A 13,138-nucleotide genomic window follows, 5' to 3' on the forward strand; every position below is an offset into this window, starting at 1 on the left:
ACGTAGTGTAGTGTAGCAAATTTGTTGGATAAATTTTTTTTAGCAGCTTGTATGTGTTTATTTTGTAATGTTTTTCATAATCTACTGTATTTTTGTAACTTTGTTATTGCTCCTTTTTTTCTTTTCCCAGATCTTGTTCATTCAAACTTATATTTTCTCAAATGTATCACTTTCCTGTTCTTATTTTTAATTATAGTTGATTTACAGTGTCATGTTTATTTTAGTTAAAAAAAAAATTGGCTGTACCCTGGGGCATGCAGTATCCTGGTTTCCTGACCAGTTATGGAACCTTCATCCTCTGCATTGGAAGGCAGAGTCTTAACCACTGGACCACTGGGGAAGTTCTTATGTTTTAATTGTCCTCTGATAATATGCAAAAGAAATAAACTACAGAAGTATAATTCACAAAATAATTACAGTGTTCAGCCTAATACTAGCCATTTCATTAACAAATACAAAATTATTTCTAAATTGTATTAAATATATGTTATATATGGAGAATTTTATTTTAACAGAAGTATAGATTTAATTCTCTATCAGTTTTACAGTCTATTAAATGTATGTAAGTGGGATACAGTATTGTTTTGCTTTATTTGCAACATGCTTCAGGAATACTTGCTTTTTAGAGGTCTTAAAGAAGTAAAGATATTTAGAGAAATAAAAGTGATAATCCCTTTTGAAAGGTTGAAGCTGATGTTTTGTGTATTATTTTCCTTCTTAACCGAAAAGAAAGAAGTATTTAGTTGCCTCAGAGTTAAATTATCCAATGGTGAGCATTTGAGCAGAGGACTTTTTTTTTTTTCCTCTCTAAATAACCAGAATAACCTATGGCCACACATGACATCAATCACTGATGGATTGCATTTAGAGAATCCAAAAATAAACCAGCCATGTGGAATAACAATACCACTAAAGTTTATAAAGCACTTACTCTGTTAGCAGATAAAATGATATGTTGATACAGGGCTAGAGACTGTTTTCCATATGATACATGCCACTATTTCCCACCACTCCTGGTCCCTGGACATTTACATACTTATGGTGAAAGTGTTTTAGAAAAAGGATGAATGGCATTTCTTCTAAAAGCAATCCAAAGAACTTGCTCTTGGGAATATGAAATAGTTTGTACTATGCTCAGATAGAGTTAAGTATTCCTGTAGAAAAATTTTTGAATAAGTTGGCAAAAAAGGAACATGTCAACTCTTGTTTTTAAAAATGTTCACAATTTTAGCTCCTTGACCCCATCAAAAAGAATTATAAGTAGTCTGATAGGCTGAACTTTGGCCATACATAGTTTTGCCTGTTGGCATTGATGAAGCAAACAGGTGCATTATATTACTAACTGTATTCAAGGGAAAACCAAAGTAAAACATTTAAATGACCTATTAATAGCAATATTTATACTATCGCTATGATTCTGATTCCAACAGCTCAACATTTTAAAGTTCTTCCCAAACTACAAATTTTACCAAGCTAATGTTTCATTTGTACTTTAAATAATTTGTAGTAAACTAAGAATAGCTTATCTGTTCAACAGTAAAGCCATTAAGACCAGAAACCAATCAGTAGTATTACTGAATATTCTGAACTATTGTGGGAAAAAGTAACACTATTGACTTATTAGTCGTATCTTTTCTTATGAAAACAGATTTTAGGATTTGGACCAGAAAGCTAAATGGCCAAAATGCTTTTTCAATTAAAAACATTTTTTTCATGATCACTTTAAACTTTTTTCTGTTTTAAACAAAGGACTTTTGCCATTTGATTTTACCTTATAAGACCAAAAAGGTCATTTTTCATATTCTTTAAACCCAGAGATGCCATGTGAAAAACTGTAGGGATATAATATCCCTTTCTGTTACATGAAGATTTTTGAAAATTTATTTCTGTAGTTCTCTGTAGTATTATGGAATTCTAAAGTTAAGATTTTTCAGGTTTGTGCTGCTTCTGTACTTTACTCCTGCAAGACCAAATTCAGTATTGGAAAAAAAAAAATTAAATCCTAAAAATAAATCAGGGCTTTCCAGGTGCCTCAGTGGTAAAGAATCTGCCTGCCAATGCAGGAGACCTGGTTTGATCCCTGGCTCAGGAAGATCCCCTGGAGAAAGAATTGGCACCTACTGCAGTATTCCTGCCTGGGAAATCCATGGACAGGGGAGCCTGGCAGGCGACAGTCCACAGGGTCACAAAAGAGTCAGACACAACTGAAGCATGCATGCATGCACATCGATCATCAGAGCACTTATCAAAACATCACAATGGAGATGACAACTGAGCCTTGGGAGGACTGTTAATGTTTGAGACAGATAAATAGAGTGCATCCTAAGCAGGAAGTGTAACATATGAAAACATCTTAGTAAATTAGAGAGAATGAGACACTTGGGGAACTACCAGTTAATGATAGCTGGAGTGGAAGTGTCAGTCAAGGTGGAATGGAGATGGAAGTGGTGGTAAATCAGAGGCTAGCATGAAGGGCCTTGAGTTGTGATTTTATGCTGGGGATAATGAGAAGACCCCTCAGGGTTATAAATGAGGTAATGAATGCATCATGTGCCATTGTTAAAATCTCACCGCGGCAAGGAAATGGTGGAGGGAACTAGGGAAGGTATGAATCTTAATCCTAGAAAACTTGTAGACGACTATAACTACAGTCAGGATGTGAGATGATGAGGGACTGCCTTAGGTCAGTGACGGAGGTATGGAGCAGCAAGGAAGTACTTAAGAACTATATTAATGAAAATAGGAAGTAATAAGAGGAAGGAGGCAGTGAAGTAGTACTAAAGGGTAAAGTTGAGACTGTTCGCTAAATCCTACTAATCCTTAATCACATTTAAAGGAATTGAAAACTTGATGGCAAACAGACACATTTTATGCAGTTTTATATTGAATATTTCATTATTATATTCCCCAGAATGAGTGCCAGGAATTCATAAAAACATTAACTCAGGAAGAAACATAGTCTAGTGTTGTATGTTAGTTGCTCAGTCGTGTCCGACTCTTTGCGACCCCATGGATTATAGCCTGCCAGGTTCCTCTGTTCATGGAATTCTCCAGGCAAGAATATTGGAGTGGGTTGCCATTCCCTTCTCCAGGGATCTTCCTGACCCAGGGATTGAACCCAGATCTCCTGAATTGCAGGCAGATTCTTTACCATCTGAGCCACCAGGGAAGTCCTAGATATTTCTTATTGAGACATTAAATCTTATTAAAAGGAGAAAGTTAAAAATAATGAGTTTGGAGTTTGTGGCATGTCCATGAAATGGAAATGAATTTAAGCTTAGAATTCTTTTCTGTTGTGAGGAAATTCTTGTTATTTTTTTTTGACATGTAATTCATAGGAACTGAAGTATTCATCCATATTCACAATATCATTCTAGAATTTAATCCAAATAAGTTTCTTCTTTGGCAGGATGACTCTTTAAAGCAACTGCAGGTGGTTCATCAACCGTGGATTTTGCCAAGTGACACAGAAAGTGAAGGGGTAGAAGCAGAACAAGAGAAACGTGAGTAGACACTGCTGTTTATTGACAAACTGCTTTTAGCCAAAGGACATTCATGATGATAGTACATCCTTTTCCTAACATCAAACAATATCTGCAAAAAATTCAGACTTGTTTGTGGAGCACATGTAAAGTGAAGCTATACTTTGGGTCTATAAATCTTGATTCAGTGATATCTTAATTGTGGTACAGAGACCTATAAGCTTAACTTTCTGAAAAGGGGTATAGTATCTTAAAACGGGAATTATTCTTTCTGAAGACCAACATAAAATGTCCATTTGAAATGTGAGTCTTCTATTAATACTGTAAATTTATATCAGTATAACTTGTGGTTATTAAAATGTTTTAAAGTATATTAGGAACTGCTGAATATTATATTTGAAATTATCAGTATTTGTTAAATGAATAAATTGATATATGTAAAACTGTTCTAAGTTCATAGAAAGATTAATGTTATAATAGTACTTAAGACAATTAGTATATCTATCCCCTGATTTAAGTCATTGGATTATATCCATAACAAAGAATGAATGACTATAATTTGGAGGTAATTCAGTGCATGCTCTCTAGGTGTTATTGACATTCTCAGACAGATGGGTTCAACATTGTAGATGAGAGGTTAGTGTCTGAATCGTTGAAGAAAAATGTTGATTTTTAAAACAATAAGATATCAGAATTTTACCTTTTTTTTTTTGTAGCCTGTAGAGAGAAATAAAAATTATAAATAGTAACCTAGCCCTCATGATAATTGGTGTGAAGTGATCAATTAACTGTTCCCTTGGGCTATAGTCATCAGAGATACCTGATATGTTACAGGGTAGCATGATTCTGTACCAGAGAGATTCAGGAAATCACTCTTCCAGGTGAAAAGGCATTTGTAAATATGCTGATCCTGCTTCTATAACTGTAGGATTATGTGGCCAGAAAGAACATAGCCAGGAGGGGGAGCTCAGGTGAGAGGAGGAGACAGCCGCAGCGACACTCAGCTGGCACATCCGAAATGCAGTGAATTGGACACTCATTGTACAGACTCTAGTGGAGGGAACACCTTCTTTAGAAAACAACTGATGAAGACTCAGAAAGTAGACTGTAGTTGAAGCAAGTATGAAAATAAAGAGTAATTTATCTTTTAATCTATTTTTAATAGGAGAGTAGTTTAGAAGATCTTTAACACAAGGGATCCTAAGTAAAATAGTCTAGGAAAAGGGCAGCGTAGAATAAAAAGAGAATCCCCCAACTCTAAGAGAACAAGTGGCCCACAACTTTCACGAAAACAAAGGCAAGCACGTTTATACCCCTTACTCCCTACACATTTAAAGATATGGAAACTCTCATTCTAGAGTTTGGATTTAATAATTCTCATCCATTTTTTTTAGGTCTTTGTAAATTTTGCATTAAACAAACCCTTTAAGGGAATGTGTGTGTGTGTTCATATGTGTGTGGTGTATAAAGACAGTGTATGTAATTGGGATAGTTTAACTCTCTTAGATTCAACACATATGTGCCCAACATGGGTATGACCAGGTAAACAACACCCTTATAAGATGCATAGTGTATTAATTCTATGTGTGTGCTATAATTTTTAATGAACTAAGACTAAAATCAAGAAAGTATTGATCAAAAGTGTATTTAATCCAAGTCTAAATTCAGACTTAATTCCTTTCCCTCAAGTCCATATGTCTCCAATCAGTATTACGTCTAGAAAATAGGTTAATAATGCAAAGGAAATTAAAAATTCCCAAAACTTTCTTCAACTCTTGTCATCTAATCATATTGTCTTTCTGCATATACTTTCACAAGATTTTCATGATAAGTTGTAATCATCTTATCTTCTGTTAGAATGCAACTTCATAGAGGGAATGACTCTGTTCTCTTATTTAGTTACATATTAAGAGCTCAATAAATATCTGAAAATTTAATGAATTAATAAACAGATTTATTTGGTACTGACTTGTTTATCAATAAATAAATAATAATTGTGACTGAATAATTGTCATTAAAATATCTGTAGTTTTATTAAAATTTTAATGTTGGGTTTAGAGTTTAGCTATAGATTTTGCCATATGGTCTATCAATCACTCTGAAGAAGGCCATTCTTCAACTCTCCTAACCATAGACCTAGAACCAAAAATATTTGATTTTAGCCATATTGTACTTGGAGGTGACCCTTGACAATGGTAAATTGTTTGAAATAAAATCAGGATTTGAAAATAATTAAGTGGTAATAGGAGCCATCTGGAAATGGAATGCTAGTTGGCAGTGTAGCCAAACTCATAGCACAGAGATGCAAGTACTTTTCCAGAGCAGCAACCAACATTTAAGTACTGGTTCAAGTGTAAGATGGAGCCACTGAGGTTATGATGAAAGTGAAAGTGAAAGTGTTAGTCATTTAGTCCTGTCTGACTCTTTGTGATGCTATGGACTGTAGACCGCCTGGCTCCTCTGTCAATGGAATTTTCCAGACAAGAATACTGGAGTGGGTAGCCATTCCCTTCTCCAGGGCATCTTCCTGACCCAGGGCTCGAACCCAGGTTTCCTATATTGCAGGCAGATTCTTTACTGTCTCAGTTTGTATTCAATGTATGAGGTTTCTTGAACAGCTGGCAAGATATGTACAGATCATTTACCTCTTTATTTTCTCAGTGAAAGAAAATAAATGACATAAATCTATGTCATCCCAGCATCTGATTTAGCGTCTAGAGGCTCGTATATTAGAAATGTATGAATAGGAAAAGGACAAGATTCATCATTCCAGTGGTAACACCTGTTTCTTGACTCAACTTCCTATAAATTATATGTAGATAATTTTATGGAATTTTCAGATTTCTCCTGAGACCAAATTATCATAGCAGAAAGTTTCAAAATAATGTCGGAATATTCGTAGTGGTGCATATTTCTTATTGCCTCATTTAAAACTAAGACTTATCACAAGTAAGTTTTATAAAAGAGCACCATTTAGGAAAATATGTCTTGAATAATTCAATGGGAAGCTTTAACAACTTTTATTATAAACAAGAGAAGCAGACTCCTTACGTAGACTTTTTCTTTCCACTCTGATTTTGGTATAAAAGTCTACATCAGAAATTTTAAAAACTCATGTCAGGACTATGCTTGTTTTTAATTGCTCAGATTATGATCTGAAGTCACTAAGTAACTGAAATGATAGGCACTTGAACCTACCGGGGTACCTGTTTGCTATTCATGTTACTGGACTCCACTTCAGACCTAGTCAATCAGAATCTCTGTGCATGGAACTCTGAATTCTGCATTTCTAATAAGCTCCTCAGTTGATCTTTGCTTATTCTAAAGACTGAGAACTACTGGAATGAAAAGTCCAATGAATCAGAGAGTTGTGTTTTCAGAATTTTCTCCATGGTGTTGTTAATCTTTGGACCTTATTTCTCTAGGCTGCGTTTCTATCTGTAAGTTAAGTTTAGATATCAAATGTGAGGATGGAGAAGAAAGGCTGAAATTTAAGGGAATGAATGTGGAGTAAGATTGAGGGTCAGGTCCCCTAGTCAGTAGGTTCAACATCTAGAAAGGCACATGTCATTAAACAGCCTCAGTCAAGCCAGCCAGCACCCTCTGATTACATTTTGGATTTTTAAAAATGAATTGTTGTTGTTGAGTCACCAAGTTGTGTCTAACTCTTTGCAATCCCATGGATGTAGCCTGCCAGGCTCTTTGTCCATAGGATTCCCCAGAAAAGACTGCTAAAGTGGGTTGCCATTTCCTTCTCCAGGGGATCTTCCTGACATGAACAACTAAATCAAAAATAAACAAACACATGAAAAGCCAAACCAAAGAAACAAATCAGCAGAGATGCCCAAAATAAAGAAATAAGAGCCAAATTAAATGGGAACTAATATGGTAGTGACCCACTGAGACCTCAGATTTGGATGTAGGTCTGAGGCCCTGGGGTCTGAGGTCTCACTGTACATAAAAACAGCAGATTTGACCCTGGGTCTGCTTAAGGCCGGGGGGCTGGTAGGATGATGCTGTACAAAGTCTGTTACCTGGAAAAATAGCCTCAGGTGTGAAAAGGGAAACAAGAAGCTGGACTTCCCAGCTGTCGAAAGCAGCAAGGTAGTTTACTATCTATTCTAGGGTTTGGATGAAAAATATAAATATATTCATCAGAAATCAAATTCTCAGATTTGTACCTTGACTGTTAGGTTCCAACTTAAGCTACCTATATTGTTAGGAACCCAAAATTATAATAAACATTGGGCATTCTCGTTAAGTGTATTTTGAATTAACAGAAGTTAATGTTAAAAGGCTGCAGTTGGCAACTTCATTGAAAACATAGTACTAATTTTGGTAGTAATATTATATAATTTAATAGTGTGTTATGTTTCAATGTTCTTTCCTTCTGTGTATGTTTTTGTGGTAATGCTAATTTAAAATGTTCAACGTGCATATTTATCTCTTACAAAAGCATGACCCAAAAATCTACATTATATTTTTATTCTTAATTCTTTAGTTTAGAATAATTTAGAATTCCAGAAACATTGCCAAAATAATACAGAGAATTTATATATCACCTTTACAGTTTATCTTAGGTCAACATGTCATAATACATTGGTAAATTTACAAAACTAATAAACCAATACTACTATTAACTGACCATCAGACTTTATTTGCTCATCATGTTTCCCTAATCCCTGCTGATCTGTAACAATTTCTGTCTTTCCTTATTTTCCATGACCTTGAACCTTTTGAGGAATACAGGTCGAGAATTTTGTAGAATGCCGCTTAATTAGGATTTGTCTAATAGTTTTCTCATTATTAGACTGTGGTTATGTATTTTGGGAGAAAAGACCAAGAAGGTGAAATACCCTCATCATTTAATATTAGAGTGTGTGTGCAGTTATCATGATGATACCCTATATCACCAGGCCAAGGTAGTGTTTTCTGGCTTCTCCCTTGTAAAGTTACTTTTAATACACCTTTTTATATAATTCTTTGGAAGCAAGTCACTAATTCTTGCTCCAATTATATGTATTTGGTATACTTGCTGATGACCTATAGAGTCTCTGAGTAACTGTTCATTTTTCTTGTGTGCATGTGTGTGTGTTCCTCAGACTGGATTTCAGTTGACCTATCCTTTTATAATTTGTGTCTCTTTGTTGATAGTCTCCATTTTGTAAGAGTTTAATTCTCATACTTGAATCATTTGACATGATTTCCTTTAGCACCTTGAATATATTTCTAGTAGTTGATTAAAAGTCCTTGTCTAGAAATTCCATCATCTCGGCTTCCACAGGGAGTTTCTATTGACTGCATTTTTTTCCCACTTATGGGCCATGCTTTCACATTTATTGTCATATGTGATATCGTGACTTCTTGTTTGCTAACTTTCCTAAACTAATTTTGTAAAGCCTATATAGTTTGTTGTATACAGCCACTGAAGTCTTTGCTCAGTAACTTAGTTGTCAGCTAGTGACTGGACTTCCCAGGTGACACAGTGGTAAAGAATCTCCCTGCCAATGCAGGAGATGCAAGAGATGCAGACTCAATCCTTGAAAGAGTCCCCTGAAGGGGAAATGGCAGCCCACTCCAGTATTCTTGCCTGGAGAATCTCATGGACAGAGGAACCTGGCAGGCTGCAGTCCTCCATGGAGTCACAAAGGTCTGGACACGACTGAGCACAGTGCCCATGTGATTTGCACAATGATTGGACAAAGTATTGATGTATGCCATGAATATTCCAGAAGTTTACAGCTTGTCTTAAATAGAGCCTTTAAGTCAACCAGAGGTGAGATCCTTATGAGATCTTTCCTGAATAGATGCATAGCACTGAACATCTGTGTGGCCTTCTAGAGCTACACAGCTATGTCGAGTTTTTGAAAACTTCCTGTGGACATGTCATTTACTGTATTTTCTTTTTAATTTTTCGGTAAGTCTCTTGTTTGCCTCAGGCAACTGCCATATAAAACTATTACCCCTGATTGTTTTTGACAAATGCTATACAGACAAAGTATCTCACTGAGTGAGGTAAAAAAAAATATATATATATACCAGTGAGGCATTTCCATATAGGTCAAATAGTGACAAATCTCTAGATATTTGGGAACTCTAAACCGGTTCTGCCCCTTCTAGTAGACCACAGGCTGCTTGTTTCATAGTTACCATTATTGTGAGGATACTGATTTGCAAGGCTTCCACAGAACCAAAGAGAAGGATATTAATACTGGGTAAGTTAAAACCCCACATAGTTATTATTCCTATTGAGATTCAACTGCTTTTCTTTAATGAATGTTCTATGGATTATTGTAAGCCTTTCACTAATTTCCAGAGTTTTTAAAAAGTTGATTTTAGTGATTTTTCCCTGTGTTACATTCTCATTGTATATTTAAACAAGCAGATTTTTTGAGCTGTCTATACTCTCATTTGGGGCTTCCCTGGTGGCTCAGACTGTAAAGAATCCACCTGCAACCTGGGAGACCTACATTTGATCCCTGGGTTGGGAAGATCCCCTGGAGCAGAGCATGGCAACTTCTCCAGTATTCTTGCCTGGAGAATCCTATGAACAGAGGAGCCTGGTGGGCTACTGTCCATGGGGTCAAAAAGAGTCGGACATGACTGAACAATTAAGCACAGCACAGCACATACTCTCATTCTAGAAGTATTTCTTCTCTCCTATTTTTCTTGATTTTACAGCCTGTTGTTCTCTTTGTTTGCCCCCGGAGTACGATATCTTCATAATGGATTATAGAATCAGACAGTATCTGCTTCTTGAAATCCAATTTCATGAAAAAATATTAAAAACAAATTTTTGGTAAAATAAGTTTTGAGAAATTCTCAGTTCAATTCAGTTCAGTCACTCAGTCATGTCCAATTCTTTGTGACCCGATGGAATGCAGCCCGCCAGGCTTCCTTGTCTATCACCAACTCCTGGAGCTTGCTCAAACTCATGTCCATAGAGTCAGTGATGGCATCCAACCATCTCATCCTCTTTTGTCCCCTTCTCCTCCTGCCTTCAATCTTTCCCAGCATCAGGGTCTTTTCAAATAAGTCAGCTCTTCACATCAGGTGGCCAAATTATTAGAGCTTCAGTTTCAGCATCAGTCCTTCCAATGAATATTCAGGACTGATTTCCTTTAGGATGGACTGGTTGGATCTCCTTGCAGTCCAAGGGACTCTCAAGAGTTTTCTCCAACACCACAGTTCAAAAGCATCAATTTTTCAGTGCTCAGCTTTGTTTATGGTCCAACTCTCACATGACTACTGGAAAAACCATAGTCTTGATTATATGGACCTTTGTCAGCCAAGTATTGTCTCTGCTTTTTATTGAGAAATTCCAGATATCATTGTATTTGAGAGGCTCTCAATTGTAAGACATCCCTTTTCAAGAGGAGCAAGGCAGCCTTACAATTCTAACAGGTCAAGTGTAACCAGCATCCTGTCTTAAAAAAGGGGGAAATATTTTTCATTGTTGACTTGAAATACTATAGAGTCTCTTCTAAAATATTTACATAGTAAAGTCACCAAGTAGCCCCTGCTTGATTGTATTTATCCCAGTTGGTTTTTTTTTTTTTTTTCATATTTACTGAAGTCCTTTTTGCAGAATGCCAATTAACTCCTATTTTCTAGAATGCCTATAAATTGCAAAATGCGTATTAACTGCTGGAAGAACATGTATTCTGGGATTTTAGGAAGTACAAACCTAGTCTAATCCCCTCCACCTCATCTCTCTCAACTTAGTGGAGAAGAAATTGATGCTCTTAAGAGACTGTCATCTTGCCACATCATCCAGTTAATAACAGAAGCAGGAGCAGAACCAAGAGCTCCTCTTTGGGTCCAGTGATATTTACCTCCTTTTCCTCATCTTTCACTAGTACCTCCCCTCTCTCCCCCTTACCAGGGGGTGACACAGTTTATGCTGTGACTCTTGAGAGCCAGAGTTTTTACTTAGGGCAGTAAGGAAGGCTATGGGATTCTACTGTCCACCCAGGATGTGGCCTAACTTCTCACCTTGAAGAAAAACTTTGTTCTCGTTAACCTAACTTCTAGTCATTTCTTTCCAGGTAGTCTCCCAAAATTCATATGTGCACAATGCTTAAGGCAGCGGTGTTAGGGTACCACAGCTGATTATCTTACCAGTCTCAAGATAAGGACTAACACTCTGTCAAGTGAAGGGTAGAAGGGGTGGGTTGGGGAGCAATGGACGGTAGATAACTGAAAGACCCAAATGAGTTAACAGACAATTGTGTTAAAGTGTCAGGGTACATGATACTTGAAATTTTCAGGATTTTAATAATATTAGGGACGTGGCATCAGACATACAGACTAGAATGCGACTATACACACCTCAGGAGACAAATGAGACAAGACTAACAAGATTGTTCAGTCGCTAAGTCACATCTGACTCTTTGTGACCAGGCTTCCTGGTCCTTCACCATCTCCCTGAGTTTGCTCAAACTCATGTCTATTGAGTCAGTGATGCCATCCAACCATCTCATCCTTTGTCACCCCCTTCTCTTGCCTTCAGTCTTTCTCAGCATGAGGGTCTTTTCTAATGAGTCAGCTCTTCACATCAGGTGGCCACAGTATTGGAGCTTCAGCTTTAGCATCAGTCCTTCCAATGAAAATTCAGGATTGATTTCCTTTAGGACTGACTGGTTTGATCTCCATGCTGTCCAAGGGACTCTCAAGAGTCTTCTCCAGCACCACAGTCCAAAAGCATCAGTTCTTTGGCACTCAACCTTCTTTATGGTCCAACCATAAAGGAAGACCCCAGCTTTGATTATACGGACATTTGTCTCTGCTTTTTAATATATTGTCTCGGTTTGTCGTAGCTATTCTTCCAAGGAACAAGTTCTTTTAATTTCGTGGCTGTAGTCACCATCTGCATTGATTTTGGAGCCTAAGAAAATTAAATCTGACACTGTTTCCTTATTTTCCCCATCTATTTGCCGAGAAGTGATGAGACTGGATACCATAATCTTCGTTTTTTGAATGTTGAATTTTAAGCCAGCTTTTTCACTCTCATCTTTCACCTTTTTCAAAAGGCTCTTTAGTTCCTCTTCACTTTCTGCCATTAAAATGGTATCATCTGCATATCTGAGGTTACTGATATTACTCCAGGCAATCTTGATTCCAGCTTGAGCTTCATCCAGTCTGGCATTTCGCATAACATACTCTGCATATACTAGATACTTTGTTTTCCTTTAAAGGTCATGTATTTGTAGAGAAAAGACATGCACACACTAGAAACAATCAAGAATGAAGCAATAATATTAATCCAAAATAATAGCACAAGGATAATTAGAAAGACGAGATCTTAAATTTCAGAAAGACAAATACTTCTGACAAACTGTAGTAGGTTCTTTTTGAAGACTAAAATAAATCTTGATAATTTTTTGTCTCACTTTTCATATTCAACCTCCTATGAATGTACAGAAAATTCTAAAGCTTGTCCTAAAACATTTAGGGTATCTGAACTCATCCCAGGCAATAATTATTCTGAATTAAATATATCAACATTTGTATGTTTGATATCTGTTTATTATTACATAAATATTTAGCTTACCCACAAATATATCAACATATCTGTTTTGTTTCTGTTATTATCATAAATATTAGAGAATTAATATTTAACCAATAAGTATAAAAGTAAGTTAATAATTACTGTT

At 36.3% G+C, this 13,138-nt stretch overlaps 1 protein-coding gene across 5 annotated transcripts in view; it reads left to right on the plus strand.

Annotated features, from left to right (window-relative positions):
* The window catches only part of C21H8orf34 (chromosome 21 C8orf34 homolog), a 340,111-nt gene that overhangs the window by 314,968 nt on the left and 12,005 nt on the right, over positions 1-13,138 (plus strand). For all 5 annotated transcript variants that reach the window (XM_043880336.1, XM_043880338.1, XM_043880337.1 and 2 more), the window contains one exon: positions 3,410-3,503. In XM_043880336.1, coding sequence (XP_043736271.1) covers positions 3,410-3,503 — 94 coding nt within the window. The remainder of the gene's footprint in view (positions 1-3,409; positions 3,504-13,138) is intronic.

Source organism: Cervus elaphus, chromosome 21 (genome assembly GCF_910594005.1).
Source record: "Cervus elaphus chromosome 21, mCerEla1.1, whole genome shotgun sequence".
Classification (NCBI taxonomy): Eukaryota; Metazoa; Chordata; class Mammalia; order Artiodactyla; family Cervidae; genus Cervus; species Cervus elaphus.